This window comes from Protopterus annectens, chromosome 17.part0 (assembly GCF_019279795.1).
Source record: "Protopterus annectens isolate FY-2018-M chromosome 17.part0, PAN1.0, whole genome shotgun sequence".
Classification (NCBI taxonomy): Eukaryota; Metazoa; Chordata; order Ceratodontiformes; family Protopteridae; genus Protopterus; species Protopterus annectens.
This window is the reverse complement of record NC_056751.1, coordinates 120,402,668-120,421,059: the sequence shown is the minus strand read 5'-3', so window position 1 is coordinate 120,421,059 and position 18,392 is coordinate 120,402,668. Positions and strand designations below refer to the sequence as shown.

Sequence of the window (18,392 nt, the reverse complement as noted above, 5' to 3'; positions counted from 1 at the left end):
TTTTGTGTTCAACATAAACTGCAGCAAAAATCAGCTGCTAGAATAATAGATTTGATTTTGTGGAGAATATTAAACTGCAGAAAAATGCAACAATACAGTCATACAGCATATAGAAATTATTACTATATGAACGTATACTGCATATGAACATGCTTTGCATATGAACATATATTGCATTTGAAAGTTTATTGCATTTCTTGCTGGTGGGACTATACCCCACCCGATGTCTTCACAACCCCTAAAACTGAATATACTAACTCTGAGGTCATACTCAGCAAAATCAAATATCTCCCTTATTTCAGAAGGAAGTGTGACAGAGTGCAAGTGAAGTTTCTCTGCATTTAAACTAACTGTATTATGTAAAACATGCTCATTTTGGTGCTTCTGCATATACAAAACAAACAACTGAGTGGGTAACTGGAAAATAATTCATTATTGTGTCAGCGGAAAGCCTTTTCATAATTAGACAATAAACAATCAGATCTACTCCACATTTAGAAATGCTCTGTTCCGTTGTTTTATCCATTATAGTGCAGGCTTTAGGTATCGCAGGAAAACAGTTTTCATTTTCTAGTAAATGGAATAGTTCAGCTGGACGGAGACCATTTTTGTTGCAGGCAAAGGCAGAAAACCTGTAAAATAATATTCATCCGCATATATTATGGGAGTTTGGCATACCTTACAGACACAAGCTATTGGCCAGATAGACTATTACTGTGATTATTACTATGATTTCTACGATTATTTATTTATTTTTGTAGTTAACCATTTTTTGTAGTTAACCAGAGTGTGTTTGCATAAATAGTTGTCATGGTCGTCTTTGTATTAAACACAACACTGTTCATAGAGCCGTACCTCTAAAGTGTCCCTGATTTGCAGAAACGTCCCTAGTTTTCAAGCAACTTTTAGCTCTGTCCTTCTTTATCCCTCCTAAAACCGATGACTTCTGGAGAAAAGGTTATGAATTACCCTTAATAAAGGACAATAATATTATAATTCTGGTTATAGACTTCTTTTATTTCAGAAAATATTTAGTAAGTCACATTATCTTATTCCATAAATATGTCAAGTTAACAATACAAATATTTTAAAAGTGTCCCTGATTATGCTGAAATGTTGGAATGGTGGATTATAGGAACAGTGCTGATAAATATATCCAAACATTCCGAATGTATATTCTGATTTAGTCTTTATTTCTACTGAATAATGTCTGGGTGGTATGAGATGCTTAGTTAAATATATTTTATTGCTGATTGTTGGCATTGCTCATCCAAATATTTTGGACAATATTTCTGCCTTTTTCACTTCTGTAACTTACTGTAACCAGAGGGATGGTTAGGTGAGAATATAAATTACTACTTTTTGGACTAATTCTTACATGGATCATCCAGATAAGTTAGACATTTCTGCTTGTAATTCTTTCTGATTAGACTCAGTAGTTGTCTAAATAAGATAAAGGTTATTACTTACAGACTACTACCAGCATGGATCTACCATATATTTTGGGCAATATTCCTGGCTTTGTCAGTCATGTGTGGAATTTAGGTGGGAGGAAGGGCTCAGTAATATATAAGTGTTATACTGTTTTTTTCTGAATTAGTCAGGTCTTCTCCTAACAGATGATAATGAGTCTGTGTTACATAACAGCTGCACAAGGTAATATAATGAATGCCTACTGAACAGGTTATTTGCAGCAATTATCACCTGTGTCTGAGCATGCATAACTTTACAGTAATGAAATCCAGGTGATTGCCACATTAACAAAAATTGCATTTACAATATAGCACTGAGTCATTAGCACTTTTCAGGTAAAACTTTCAGCAGCTGTCACTGTTATTCACATAAGTAGAAGTTGTTATCACATTGAATGCACAAGCCAGATTTGTTTTTTTTTGTCTATGTGCAGTCATTTCATGCCACCCCCATGTTCTTTCTGTCATTTTTACAATTTGGTTTATACACAGTAAAGTCCCCATTGTGGTTATATGCTTCATATTATTGTTATCTACTGCAACTGAACATCACACAGTCACTATATAGTTTTCTGGTGTGTTGCTTTTCCAGTGCATCGGTACAGGTATATAACATCAGAATGTTGGATACTGTTGTGTTTTTCAGGTGTAATTTCAAGTGGAAAGCAACCCGTCCCCCATCTCGTAGTAATGCAATAACTCCCTCAAACATCAGCAGTAACCGACTTGCATTTCTTCCCTGTGCAGGTACTTCTACCTGGTGACAGTGACATGGCTTCAGGAGCAGAGGAATGACAAGTGAGAGTGTGGGTGTGTGGCCATTCCTATGTTCACTAGGCTGCCAGACATACCTCCAGAAATAAAAACTACTACAACTTGAGCTTCCCCATATCTAGAGTGAATGTACACTGGATTGCAAGATGAGGTATGCATTGGAGTGGACTCCTACAGTTTTTGGAAGAGAAGTGTTCCATCTACCCAGAGCCTGACAGTCTTGTCTTGCACATTGGAGGGAACAATGTCATCACTCATCCACTTGGACAGCTGAGGTTTGAAATCAAGGAGATTTTCGAATGCATACAGTCATGGTGGCCACATTGTCATTTTGTGTGGTCTGACATAATTCCTCACCAGAACTGGAGACATGCAAACAGCCAATGGGCAGAGCACAAGCCCAGACAGTTGCAGAATGGGTTCATGTGTGGATTGATTCTCTGGGTAAGCGGATCAAAAATCAGCCATAACAGCATCACTGCAGAAGATGATCACCTTTTCAGAAATGATGGAGTTCACCTGAATGAAGGTGGCACCGAACGGTTTTTGAATGATCTTCACAATGGCATGATGGCAGCAATGCATGCCTATACTGTTAACATGCACTTAGTGACAAAAGATGGAAAACAACCATGGCCAAGTAGGAGCTGTATGGTAAGTGAAGGTCCATTACATTTTATGATAACCTTTTTCACTACTCAGAACACAGTAAAATAATTGTAATTGTTCCTCTGCTAGAGAACATGTAAACATGCTAAGTAATACCTCATTTGAAGACAGTGTTAGTCCTCACAATGTGGTAAAAGAACTGTGCCCATGGGCTGTACACACATACAGATATCACAGTTTTAGAACTTAGGCTATGGAAATTATGATTTTTTTCATATTTTGGTAAATAACTTTGCTAGGTAGCATGTAATTGTGCCACGTGATACCTTGTTTTGAAGACAGTGTTAGTCCTTACAACATGATAAAGGAACTGTGTCTGTATGCTGTACACTTGTACAGATATCACAGGTTTTTAGGACTAAGGTTATGAAAATTATGTATTTTTTCATATTTTGGTAAATATCTTTGCAAAGGAACATGTCAATGTCCCAAGTTATAACTCATTTTGAAGACAGTATTACTCCTTACAACATGGTAAAATAACTGTGTCTATATGCTGTACACATGTACAGATACAGGTTTCTAGGACTAAGGTTATGAAAATTTTTTTTTTCATATATTGGTAAATAACTTTGCAAGGAAGCATGTCAATGTGCTAAATAATGCCTAATTTTGAAGACAATATTAATAGTCACAAAGTGGTAAAAGAAATGTGTCTATATGCTGTACACATGTACAGATATCAAAGTTTATTTAAGACTTAGGGTATGGAAAATTATGATTTTGTTTTCATATTTTGGTAAATAACTTTGCAAGGGAGCATGTCAACATCCTAAGTAATACCTAATTTTTAAGACAGTATTACTCCTTACAACATGGTAAAGGAACAGTGTCTGTATGCTGTGCACATGTACAGATATCACAGTTTGTTTAGTCTTGTGGGATTATAAAAATTATACATTTGCAATATTTCTCATTATTATGCCCATATGTTTGCAAGGGAGCATGGTGATGACAAAAATGATGCATCATTTTGAAGTTGACATTGAGCCACACAACTTGCACACTGATAATGTCAGATGGCACAATGCCAGGGCACTTCTATGGGCTAGACTTGAAAAGGCTCCAGGGCCATTAGCCTAGTACGCACCTATGAACCTATAAGTAGTCTATGTCTGTTACAGGTAATGAGATATTGTGCTTTGTTTATCAATTATGAGAAATATAATATTAATCATATTTCTGTGACTATCTCCATAAAGAGCATCAGACAGCAATGGTTAAGGTATCATTTTAAAGCTGACATTCATGCAAATAAATTAATTATACATTATATGGGTCTACATGGTACATTTACCAAGATATTGTGATTTGTTTTACCAAAAAAAAAGTAAAAAATATGCACAATATCAGTATTCCTTGGCAAATACTTAATAATGACTTAGATATGCACTATCAACATGTACAGTATTGGAAAGGTCAGTGTCTGCTGAACAACTTTTGCTTTTACATTTTTAGTCTAGCTCTTATGGTTAAAGAGTTATGAACATTTGTTTTCTGTATGGTATTACAAATGGATTATCTGAAAATGAGTTCTGCCTCCACTGTTGTTCCTATAGTGGAAGTAAGCAGGCAGCATTTTCTGAGCTGCTCCGGAGTGAATGAGTTAAAAGTTATTTAAATTTTGAAATGTTAAACTTGGACATGACAGAGTATGGGTTTTATAGGACAAGATCCCAGAAAGAAGCTAAGAAAATGGACAGAATCATATTCTATGTAACATGGACTATATTGACTGAAAGACAATGAAATCAGATACAATGGAAAATAGACACTGGCAAAAATACTTGAAAAATATGGTTTTGGTTGTGGGTAAAAGAGTGGGGGGATACTTAAAATGGAAATAATATACTAAATGATTTTAAAATATGTAAATATTTTTGTAATAAAAGGAGGTATTGCAAGCACAGCTAGCTGGAATTATGTAAATAATTATATGTCATTGGTGGATATCAAAATGATTTATATAAGATGCTTGTGTTACAAATGTATTAGCACTGTATGTCATCTGCATATCAAACTACTTGTACAGGTGTGTGTGTTGAAAATGTATTTGTAAAATGCTTGTGCTTAAAATGGAAGAGAACAGAAATGTACATGCACTATTGTAACTGTTTAAATGTATATATTTTAGCAGTGGAAATTGGAATACAGGAGATTAACTTCAGTACAGCAAACTTCAGAAAAATAACTGAAATTAAATGACTTTATGGCTAGGCCATAGAAGATGGTATCTTTCAGTTTTCAATGTATTAAGAGACACAATATCTGTACTAGGAAATTGTCTGTATTGTCTTTAGGGTGAACTAATTACTCGTCTTGAAAGCACAAAGGAATGCAATTGTTTTATGACTTCCAGCATCTGCCAGAGACCAGAGGAGAAGCCCATGTCTATATATTTTTGCAGGTAGATGCTAAATACTGCCAACTTCAGCAATAGGGGTTTTGGCCTGGAGACCACAAGTCAGACAACAAGAAGTGATGTAATTCTGCAAGCAATCCAAACAGTAATATTTGAGATATTATTTTGAGAAGTCTCTTAGTGTGACAGAGCATTCTGCATTCTCCCCTGGACCTGACAACAGCAAGAAAAAAACATTCACCACATCTGCCTTGCTCTATTAGTAAGTTCTTAGGTTATAGTCATTCTCTAAGACTCAGTCAGGAATATAGTGATGCTTAGTTTAGATATTTTTCTTTCTTTATTTGAGACTATCCAGCAATGTTGTTTTAAATATTTCCTGTGGTTTTGAACTCTGATGTCACTGTGAATATATATTTAGTATTATCTTGTTCTTTTATTATTTATTATTAAATATATTTAAACCTTTCATGGTGGCTGATCTGTGTAGAAATATTTAAGTTTTGAGAGTACTTGCATATTTATTTGGTGACACTGTTTGAGGCACTCCTAAAAGCCTTGCTCTTGGTCAAACTACCATTTGTGTTAATATTAATATTACACAGTAAGACTGGGCACCTTTTGTTAAGGGCCTTAAAGTAGCTGATAAGGAGTTGACTGGTGGCAGTGGAAGCTACCTTATAATCTGGGCAGAAGGGGGCATAGCTAGTAAACCTGTGCCAGCCTTTCCCAGGTGTGTGTGTGTGTGTGTGTGTGTGTGTGTGTGTGTGTGTGTGTGTGTGTGTGTGTGTGTGTGTGTGTGTGTGTGTATAAATCAAACCTCAAAGAATGTGTGTGTCAGCTACTTGGGCAGGGACATGAAGCACTGGTTGGACAGACAGGGTGCTGGAGGTCTTGTCTTGGTCATTCAGCTGAGATCTCAACTCTATAGCTGTGCCAATGGGAGTCTTATTTGGAACCTGGAGAAAGAGTGAGAAACTAGCCCTGGAGTGACTGTGATCTCTGTGTGCTCTTAAGGGAAATACTATTTGTGTACTTGTCATCCCCTCAGTGAACATCACCCACTGTTGCCAGTGGTGAGGATTGAGGCTCCTTGATTACTGGTCTGGTGGAGGGTTGTCACAATTGCAAATATGTAAATTTGTAAAATTATGAATTGTATATATGTATACAAATAAAAAAAATACTCTTTTCAATAAATGCCATAGGATCTTTTACATCTGCCTGAGCTACCACCAACTCAGGCACATAGGAGCTTTATTCAAAGTCTCATCTGAAGTAATGTGTAGATATATATATATATATATATATATATATATATATATATATATATATATAGACAGATATATATGGAAAAACTAAAGGCCAACTACAGAAATGGAGGGGGGGGGTCACACTGGATCTATACCAAAGAATACAAGTATTCAGAGTATGTATTGTGACATAATATCTCTATCCAGAGCATGTTTTGGCAGATACCAGAGATAAGCAAGTTGAAGAAAGTAAAAAAAAGCTGTGGAGGGGATTTATGTGGGACACAGGAATACCAAGAATAGCATGGAATGAGTTAATAGGACAGGTGGAGAGGAGGTGAGGGGATTTATCTGGAATGGAGAAAGATGAAGAATCACATGGAATACATTAATGGGACAGGTGGAGAGGAGGGGAGGGGATTTATATGGAACAGAGGAAGACAAATAATTTCATGGAATGAGTTAATAGGATAAGTGGAGAGGAGGAGGATTTATATGGGATGGAGGAAGACAAAGAATCACATGGAATGAGTTATTAGGATAAGTGGAGAGGAGGGGGGAGGATTTATATGGGATGGAGGAAGACCAAGAATCACATGGAATGAGTTAGTAGGATATGTGGAGAGGAGGGGAGGGGATTTATATGGATTGGAAGAAGATGAAGCATCCCATATAATGAGTTAATAGGACAGGTGGAGAGGAGGAAGAGGGTTAGGAGCAACATGCCTTTAGGCATAATTGCAAGCATACATAGTTGAAAATATTCTGAGATCGGTGGATGGAGAATATGAAGCAAACTGGAAGTAGGTGATGAAAGAAATTATAATAATAAAAGAGGGAGAATGTCAAAGAAGAGAGGTTATAATAGAATATATATGGGAAACACCAGAGAGAGATTTAAGATTATAATAAGCAATGTGAATGCAAATAGTGTTTAATATGAAGTAATAAAATGGGGTAGAAAGCCTGGATGGAAAATTTGATGCTGATAGAAAGAATGAAAGGGGAGGAAGAGAAGGAAACAGTGACATAGAGAAGGACAAAAAGGCATGATAAGGTTAGATTCAGGGACCAAGTACTGGCTGAAGGTAGAATAAGAAGATGGGAGAAATACATGAGGAATACTAACCAGAAGATAGGCTGGAGTGGGATTACCAAAGAAAGATTGCTAGTGGATAAAAATCAAGAAAAGAATAGGTATGGGTGCAGAAATACCAGAAGTAGTATAAATAACAGAAGCACAGGGTAGAAGGTAGAAGAACATGGGAAAATTGGATTAAAGTGGTATATGCTAGCAAAACTAAGTAAGGTGCTCCAAATGGTAGATGATACATGATGGAGATGTTGAGAGCATAGAGGCATCTATATGGACCTTGGATAAAGTGGGTATATATCTATATCTATATCTATATATATATATATATATATATATATATATATATATATATATATATATGTGTGTGTGTGTGTGTGTGTGTGTGTGTATATATATATATATATATATATATATATATATATATATATATATATATATATATATTGGAGTTGTCCAAAACTGATGCAGTTTCAGAGGGATCTACAAGAAATGGGAAAATGTTTCCTCAAACAGAAGCTGTGTTGAAGAAATTATTTTTACTAGGTTGTGTGAATAGAATTGGAGAGGAAGGAAAAATACTGATGAGGCTGATGACTGCAAAGAAATTAGACACTGTCATCTGTGCTAGCATGTCTGGCTGAGGTTTTTGTACATAATTTCAGATTAACCTGTGTATTATATGTCAGCATAACTAGCTATGATATTGTAAATAAGTTCTTACATGCTGATTTATTATCTGTTTGTACAGAATGTTTTAAAGACTTGAACAGTGTTCCTTTACATTTCTAACTGTGCATATGCATGCAGAAGATTCTAAATGCAGACTGTCTCAGAATCAGCTGATCTGCAGATGATGTCATAGGAATGTTGACAGTTGCTATGCATTACTGTCAGATGCTGAAACATAGGAAGGAACTTTAGTAAATAGTTATTGGCTGATTTTCAAACTATGAAATGAAAATTAGAAATGGAACAGTTCTGACAGTTAGGCTAGACTATAAAAGAGCCTGCTGAAGTCAGTTGTCAGTTAACAGCCAGTTGCAGTTGTCAGTTGTTCACAGTTGTACTGTGCAGTGGTTACCCAGAAAGACTCACCAATAACTGCATGCCTGCCTTTACTCTGTTGTAATAATTTAGTCTAGATCAGGGACAGTGTTCTTTAGTCAGATAGGAAAATTATAACTAATCAGTTAAGAGTTTTTCTAGATGTTGGATTTTTATCCTTCAATATGGATTTTATATTCTTGGTGATTGAGTTCTGTTTGTTTATTGGAAATTACTGTTTTATATTTTAATCATTTTGCTCATTATTAAATATTTTTATTAACTTACATTGTGGCTGGTCAATCAGTGCTTTCTTTAGTGATTAGGCGGTGCTTATACCTGCTTTGATAACTTTCCGGGCTACTCCATAAACCTGGCTGCTTTAGGCCATTTGGTATCATTTGTTTTAATATCTAATTTTCATAATTGGACACCCCTTTAAATGGGTATGTATGGTATCTGATTGGTGGGAGTGTGTTACCATATTATTTTAAGGAAGGAGCACAACTGGAAATCTGTGTCAGGCTCTCCCAGAAGTTTTTGGATGTGTGAGATTGAGATTTAATTTAAGTGTGAGTGTATCAGAGGTCTTAAACTTGGACACATTGCTCTGAAGTGTCTAATAAGGGGTGCAGAGAAGTATACAGTCCAGTCCCAGGTTATAGAGTGCACTCCTATTGTGTTCTTAGGGAAATTGTGAAATATTACTCCTGTTTAAGTGACAGTCTCACAATGGAGCTAGTAGTGAGGACTGAAGCTCCTTAGTTAAAGATCCAGGATAGTAAGGGACATCACATTATTGTTAGCAGTCCTGTGGGATATTATCCAGATGTCACAATTACAAATGAGGAAAAAAGCAATTACTAAAAAATGGAAAAGACAGGAGCCACTCTCGGGGGGAGGAGGAAGTAAGTATACCAGAAGGGGAAGAGAGAAGCAGCAGAGAGGGGTAGTAAAATACAACATAAACTGAGTAGATGCACAAAAGAAAGAATAAAATAGTCAGGAGATACGGAGAAGATGACAGATAGTAATAGACAGGAAGGGTAGAAATTGGCAATGAAAGGGGGAAAGGGATAACGTAAAGTAAACTAACAAAATTAAAAAAGAGAGATGGAAATACCTGGAGAATATGAATAATTACAGGAGACCTGAAATTACACATAAAAGAAAAACACAGACAGTAACCAGGGAGGGGAATGAATCCTCTAATGTTGTTCTTTGTTTTTATGTTTTCTTTTTTTGTTTTGTTTTGTTTTGATAATTACACTTTTGGTTTATGAGTAAAAATTCATCTTAAAATCTTTTGTGTGACAAATAAAAATGTAGAATGCAATAGTATAGTAAGAATAATGAGATGACGTAGAATGTATTAATACATGCAGGAAAAACATAGATAAGCAACCCCATGGCATCCAGCAGAATTATGTTGGTAACACATGTAAAATGGATTGTACCTTGGATAAAAAACAATGAAAATGAGAGAATTTTAACAACAAAAAAATGATATTAGGTTTGCCTCATCCCTGCAACATAGAGAGATAAAGCGCTGACTATGATCTAGATGACCTAGGTTCAATTAGCAGGTCAAGGTACTAGGAAGGGAATGAGTGGTCATTTTTGGCTCTGCCATCCTGGGGGGAAGATGGTGATGTGACTGCTGCATCACTGACCTTAAAAGGACAGTAGGGATACTGTGGGCAGCAGCTGATAGGAGAGACACTCTACTACTGAGGAAATCATGATAGTTGCCATCTGTATGGCAACATGCAGGGCACTTTCCTTACAGCTGCGTTCAGCAGAGTTGCCACCATTATGGGGAGTGGAGTTAGGATTGTCCTTGCCTCTTACAGAGATTGGCCTGCCCCCTAACATCCGACTCTCACCTCGGAGGTGAAAAATAGGCTGATTTGGCTTTTGCCCTGATCATGCAGTAAATAAGCCATAGAAGTCTTGCCTCATTCAGTGGAATGAATGAGCCTGGCTCTTGACCTGTAGGAGGAATGAAGGGGCATATTAGCTGCAGGTAGGGAAGTCATTAGGCTGACCAACACAAAAGGCTATAAAACTAGTATCAGGTTTTTTAGACTGCTTGCAGGGATGACTTTTCCCCTGTCTGTGTTCTTCCAGATGTAAAGTATTATATTTTCAAGAATTGGCCAGAAGGTTCACACAGAAGTCTTGTGACAGCCCAAACAACAGAATGTTGCAGCTGTGATAACATTGCAAACTGTGGTCAGTTTTAGTATGTTGGATACTGTTACAGACAATTTGTCTGCAGACTTGTCAGTGCAGTGAATGTGTTTGGAAGTATGAACCTCAAGGAACTTTACTGCTACTGGTCATTCCCGAGGATTAAACAGCGTGATGAAGGGAGATGGGTTTACAACTACTAAATCTACAATTTAATTAACACAGGTGTCATCCCACTATTTATTATGGGAGTATTCTGATGAATCACTGAATGCCTCCTGCAACAAATGCATGGGTCTTATGTCAGCTGCTAGTTTGAAATCAAAGAGTAGACTTCATCCACTGCATTTGTGGTACAGAGTGGGGTATAGCCAGAAAACTCCATTTTGTACTCAAAACCTCTCCCCAACCCAACTGGCATTTAAAAAATGGGCACATCTTTCAAAATGCTGCCCCCAGCAGTTAAAAAATGTGCACATCATTTTCATGTGGTTTCTTCTACTATTAAAGGTATTATTTTTAGGTGATTAGCAATCCTCTGGGTAAGCAAGCTATGTATCTGTTGTTGTAGTCATTACTTCAGACAGCTACAATGTTTCTGAGTGATGAAAAGAAAAAATATATTCTGTAGAGTACAAAGAGTATGCCCGGCTATACCCTTGCGTAGGTGTCAGATGTCTCTTGCAGTGCATTGTAAATATTGCTCATGTCCTGTATAAATGCATACACTGCTGCAGATAATGAATTACTGCTGTACCAGCAAGGTGGAGCTTCACGGGTTCCAGGCAACAATACCTACTTTTATGTATCCTGGAGTCCCATATTCTTCTTTCATGGTCTTCAACATTGTCTCATCACCTGTATGACAGTATGGGCAATTTACAATGCTGTGGTTACCAGTACCTTTACCGATCATGTTAAGCCATTCACGTTCATACTGTGCAAGCATGATTTTTTAATTCTTTGTGCCAAATGTAAAATGGGATGCTCTTGGCCTGTGATTATTCCTTTTGCAGGGCACTATTTTTTTACATCCCCAGCCAGCCTAATGATAGATCTTTATGCCTTCCACAAAGCAAGACATTGTTTTTTTGTATTTCTTTGCAATGTCGATTGAGAAGTTATTGAAATGGACCTGTCATAATTATGATCCTGTGACATTCTACTGCTAATGTCTTCTTGACTGAACTTTGGCACATATTGCCAGCCTTGCTGTTCCTTGTACTTCAGTTAAATTCTATTCTAATTTACTAGCACACCTTACAATGTCAGACTGCCAACTGAATAACAGGCTGATAGTTTTGAAAGCCTTCACTGCATTCAGGCAAGTGGTATCCAACATGCACCGGTAATCTATTTCCTGTTCAGTCAGTGAGATGATGCTATATTTTAGTGAAGTTATGATACTTTGTGGATAACTCATAAATACAGTTAGCTACTGTAATCATGGTTTTCATGGTTGGAATAGCAGTACTGTTTTAAGATGAGAAATGGATTTCATAATAATTCACCATCCTGCAGAAATAGCTAAAGAAAGCCTTATGGTTGCCCTTGACCTGGGTGGCTATTTTACCTCAAATTTGGCTTTAGTAGACATGATTTGCCCTCTAATTTGCTTGTTTAGATTGATGAAAGTTTTTTATTCTGCTGGGTATTGCACTTCCTAATTTTGTAATGACCTTCTTTCTTTTGGGATTCCACCAGGGTGACTTGTTTTTTAGTTTGTTCTGTGCTTATTCCTGATAGACACAGCTGTTTATATGCATCTATTAACATGATTGTTCAGGGGCTCTATGAACAATTCTGCATAGCAGCCGTATTTTTGGGGTTGGGAACCTGAAATTTTGACAGGTTATTACTTATTAGCAGAAAGTTTACCTTAGAATGGTTTCAAAATGTTCTAGGGTTAGTAGGGACCATGTTTTTTTTTTTTTTAATTTTAAAGGAGACAGCTATATGGTTCAACCTTACCAAAGAGGGCATTACACTGAGGGTGGGGTGGGGGTGGTATCATGCAACGTTCTCCCATGAGAGGACCAGGTCCAGTTTGTTTGCACCCCTAGTGGCCGCATGAACTAACTGTTCTAGTATGTTTGCATTGACAAAGTCCAGGAATTTCTGGACCTATGAGTTTTGGGTCATTTATATTTCAGTTTATAGTAAGTTTAGATATGTGTTATGGGTTTCCTGTGCCATAGATGGAGACCTGTAGCTTGCAAGACTATGGTGTGGGACTTTGCCTTTGGTAATTTGGATGTGGAGAAGCTGGCATGCCATCCTGTTTGACCATCCTTGAGGTATCTTTGTTGTTATTGTAAATTGAGTCACTTCTACCTTTAATCCCTGCCTGTGCAGTAACTGGTTGAAATGTGTGGAAGGCATTGTAGCCCTGCGCTGTTGGGGAGCTCTCCATGGCTCTAAAACACATCTCAGTAACTGCATAAATATCTGCATTCTCCAGGGTGGGGACAGCATAAAGGGAGTAATGTTTCTTGTTTAGACTGCTGGCATTGAGCAGTAGCACCTTTAGAGTTTCTATGGTTGGTTTTGCTGTGTTGTAAGGTTTATCAGTTTAGCATGTCTACAAAAGGCACAATGTGGTATGAAAATATTTTAACAACTATTCAAAAGTCTAGAGGGAACAGGTGCAGACCACCCATGGCAAATTAGAGTGTTTTGTAGATTATATAGTTCCATGCTGACAAATATTGTACCCCTTGGAAAGACACCAAAAACTAAAGTCAACAATCTTCTGTTCATATTGTAGCATCATCTCACCCAGTACAGGTAAAGCCATTTCCTTCCAGTGCAATAATAACAACAGTGATTGTAAATTGATTATTTTCCATACAAATGACTATACACAATAGTTTCTGTGCAGGGTTGATGGCAGCTACTGAGTATGCATCTCCTTCTCTCTCTTTATAGTAACACTGCCATCAGTAAGACCAGTTTGGAACACCAAGAACACAACCTGTTTCATCTTTAAAATAATCCAACCATTAAATATTGGTATGGTAACAACAGCTTGAGCAGCAACTCTTCCAAAGTGGAACCCAAGTGAGAAATTAACAAGTTTTAAAAATTAGCCTTACATCTATCAATAAATCACTAGCTACAAGCTTCTGAAACTAAATAATAAAGTTCTTTACTTGAAATAAATGCATATCTTAAAATCAAATACACAAACAGCTGTAGAAGTTCATAAAGAAAAAAAATAAATATGTTTAAACATACAGATGACACATAGAAGAAGTATATCTAGCAGCTGATCTGGCCCTATCATTACCATTATATAAATAAATAAATTATTTTAGTATCTTCCTCTGATTTTTAAGTTCAAACAAAAGCTGCATAGGTTCACAGGCAGATGCGATCCTGCTTGAGTTTTGTCCAGGAATGCAATTCACTTGCACAGAAAGTAGAACTAACCGACAGTTGTTCTCTCTCCTTTCAGAGCTCCAGGTCCTACATTTCCTGATTTTCTTCATTTTAAGTAATATTTTTTTTCTTTCATTTTCATGTTTTCTAGCTCAGGAGTATGTGACTCTAACAAGCTAGTGTTCAAATAAGATGCTGTATTCTCTGCACTGAAAGCACTGCAAGTGTGTTCACATTTGAAAATATAGGTTTAGCTTTCGTTTCTTTTCAAACACTCATTCTGCATTTCCACTGACAGCAATTACACAGTCAGTACATTTTACTTTTCTTTATCTTTTAAACATGTTTTACATTTTATGTGTTGCAAGATTTGCAACCATTTTGAATAAAATAATAATAATAATAATAATAATAATAATAATAATAATAATAATAATAATAACTTCACTTTAACATACCGCCAGTTTCATGCATGTCTCTTCCCTTTGTAGACCTCAAGCAACTTTTAAGACACCACCAAAAATGAAGTTTGAGTGCTAAAGGTGTATTTTAAGTTATGCTACATAGTCCTGTCTTGACTTGCTTTTACATTTATGTTGCTGGCACCATTCATGTGCTGGGTTGTTATAATGTGGGACGGTGATCTCAAATTACATCTAAGAAGCTAAACGCTTTGTCCACTTGCTGTATGTAACTTCTTTAAGGGATTATAACCTGCAATTTCTATTAATTTTCTATCATATAGGGAGGATTTAAGCTTTTGAAGAGCTCCTACTGTTCCCAAACATTCTTCATCCGCAGCTCCATATGATTCTTCCCTTGGGATGTTCATTTTCATTTGGAGATATCTGCCTAAGTACAGTCTCTAGTCTGCAGTTTGAAGCATTTACTTGTACAAACCCCCCCTGGTTGTAATCAGGACTAGCTAGTACAAGGCTCAAAAACTAAGGCCTTCTTGAGTTTTTGCAATACTTGCTCACAAGATGGAGTACAGGTAATTTCATCTGTCCTATTATTTCCAGGCAAAGTCTGTGACAGGAGTGGTTATGGCACTGTAATGAGTGCCAGACTTTCTTTAATGCCCCATTGAACTGAAGAATGCATTCATCTATTTTGGTAACAGTGGTAGGTCAAGCCTAGACTGCCCACATTTTGGTAGGTTCTGAATGAATTTTCCCTATCTGCTTACCAAGCAGTCATGGGGCTTCCACATCTTGTGACTTCAAAGTAACTGTGGATTCTTAAGATACTTCACAGCACACAAAGAGGAGATGGGTGAGGTATCTGTTCCATTCCTGTCTAAACGGTGTATGAATGCTCTCTGCCTGCTCTTGAGAGTAGAGTTAAACATCACCTCCAAACCATTTGTAGATGACAGTGGTAGTTTTTAACTGCTTTACCCCTCAGTGCTTCCAGAAACAAGTCAACTTATTTGGACCTATCAGTACCATCAGTAATATACTTAATTTTCTATCTACCTTTGACTTTTAAGTCCAAACAGTAATTACATAGTTTCACAGGTTGATGGATTCTAGCTTTTTCTGTGCACAGGGTTTGCAAAGTTCACAAGCAGTCAGTACTGACATTTTTTTTCTACTTTTAGAATCATAGGCATTCCTCACAACTTTTCCCTGACTTTGTAAACCAACCATGATTTTGCCTCATTTTTTTCCCTGTTCCATATAACATGTTTAATTTACTGGTAAATCACTGAGAACTACAGTAGGTCAGTATAATGCCAGACATTACAGTGCCGTACCTCTTATTGTTCAGAAAGTGTATGTTGATGCAAAGCATGCAAATCCTGGTGTCCTGTTAACTTTTTAACTGAATTAGAGCAATATTTGATATTATCCCTGATTTTGGTCCTTTGTTTGCTGTGTGTACAATTCTTGGGCAAAGGAGTTAATAGGCATGGTCACATGTTCTGCATTTCCATTTTTTCTCAGTTAGAATGATACTTGTCTTGTTTATATAATTTTTAGTTTTTAAATGGGATGGGGGAAGGTTGAATCTAACAGGCTAGCAGCAAATAAAGTAATGTATTATTTCAGCCAAAAGGACTGCAAACGTGTACATATTTGAGAAATCAGATTTATTTTATAGCAAACAGTCCTTTTAAAGTTCCACTCAAATCAATAACCTACTCAATATAATTTACTTTTTTACATTCTATATATGTTGCATAGTTCATATGCTGCAAGATTTATAACTACAGTTCTCAAGAAACAATACATTTGCTTTAATATACAGTGGATATAAAAAGTTTACACGCCCCTGTTAAAATGCCAGGTTTTTGTGATATAAAAATGAGACCACAATAAATCAGTTCAAAACTTTTCCCACCTTTAATGTGAACTATAACTTGTACAATTCAATTGAAAAACAAACAAATCTGTTAGGGGAAAATATAAAAAATAAAAAACTTACTTAAGTATGCACACCCTTAAACTATTACTTTGTTGTGTGTGCCTGCCCTTAAACTAATACTTTGTTGAAGCACCTTTTGATTTAATTACAGCATTCAATCTTCTTGGGTACACACCTGCCATCAATTAAAGAGACTCTGATTAACCCCAAATAAATTTCAGCTGTCCTAGTAGGATTTTCCTGACATTTACTCAGTTGCCTGCTACAGCAAAAAACATGGTTTGCAGAGAGCTTACAAAGCATCAAGGGGATCTCATTGTTGAAAGGTATCGGTCAGGAGAAGGGTTCAAAAAAATTTCCACAGCATTGGATATACCATGGAACACAGTGACGACAGTCATCAAAAAGTGGAGAAAATATGGGACAACAGTGATGTTGCAAAGAACTGGACGTCCCTCCAAAATTGATGAAAAGACAAGATGAAAACTGGTCAGGGAGGCTGCCAAGAGACCTACAGCAACACTGAAGGAGGTGCAGGAATTTTTGGAAAATACTGGTTGTGTACTACATGTGACAGCAATCTTCTGTATTCTCCATATGTCTGGACTATGGGCTAGGGCTGCAAGACAGAAGCCTTTTCTTACACAGAAAAACATCCAGGCCTGGCTAAAATTTACAAAATAATACATCAAGTCTCCCAAAAGCATTGGGAAAATGTGTTCTGATCTGATGAGACCAAGGTTAAACTTTTTGGCCACAATTCCAAAAGGTACGTTTGCCGCAAAAACAACACTTTGCATCATCAAAAGAACACCATCCCCATGGTGAAGCATGTTGGTGGCAGTACCATGCTTTGGGGTTGCTTTTCTTCAGCTGGAACTGGGGCTTTAGTCAAGGTGGAGGGCATTATGAACAGTTCCAAATACCAGTTACTTTTCGCCCAAAACTTTCAGGCATCTGCTAGAAAGATGAAGATGAAGAGGAATTTCACCTTTCAACACGACAATGACCCCAAGCATACATCCAAATCAACAAAAGAATGGCTTCACCAGAAGAAATTTAAAGTTTTGGAATGGCCCAGCCAGAGCCCAGACCTAAATCCAATCGAAAATGTGTGGGGTAACCTGAAGAGGACTGTGCACAAGAGATGCCCTTGCAATTTGAAAGATCTGGAGCGGTTTTGCAAGGAAAAGTGGGCAAATATTGCCAAGTCAAGGTGTGCCATGCTGATAGACTCTTATCCAAGAAGACAGAATGCTGTAATTAAATCAAAATGTGCATCAACAAAGTATTAGTTTAAGGGTGTGCACACTTATGCAACCAGCATATTGTATGTTTTTATTTTTTATATTTTTTCCCCTCACAGATTTGTTTGTTTTTCAATGAATTGTACAGGTTATAGTTCACATTAAAGGCGGGAAAAGTTTTGAAATGATTTATTGTGGTCTCATTTTTTTATATCACAAAAAAACTGACATTTTTAACAGGGGTGTATAAACTTTTTATATCCACTGTAGTATCCCTTCTGAACACTGGAAACAAAAAGAAGCCAATCTTCCAATAGCACCAACTACATATATCTGCAATAACCAACCTTACAATCGACATCTATAACATACCATAATGCTTTATATTATAGAATTTTCTACATGATTAGGATCATTTTCCTATTTCTTTTTCAAAAATCAGTAACAATCCTTTTTCTCTTTTTCCATTCATTGGGTAGTCTGTTCTTGCAAATACTGGAAATGGATTGGTACTCCATATGTGTTTTTCAT

General features: G+C 36.7%; 1 protein-coding gene across 1 annotated transcript in view; it reads right to left on the bottom strand.

Annotated features, from left to right (window-relative positions):
• The window catches only part of LOC122791409 (5-hydroxytryptamine receptor 4-like), a 449,172-nt gene that overhangs the window by 128,606 nt on the left and 302,174 nt on the right, over positions 1–18,392 (bottom strand). Inside the window, exon 5 of the mRNA XM_044059157.1 lies at positions 8,087–8,106. Within this exon, the coding sequence (XP_043915092.1) occupies positions 8,087–8,106 (20 nt within the window). The remainder of the gene's footprint in view (positions 1–8,086; positions 8,107–18,392) is intronic.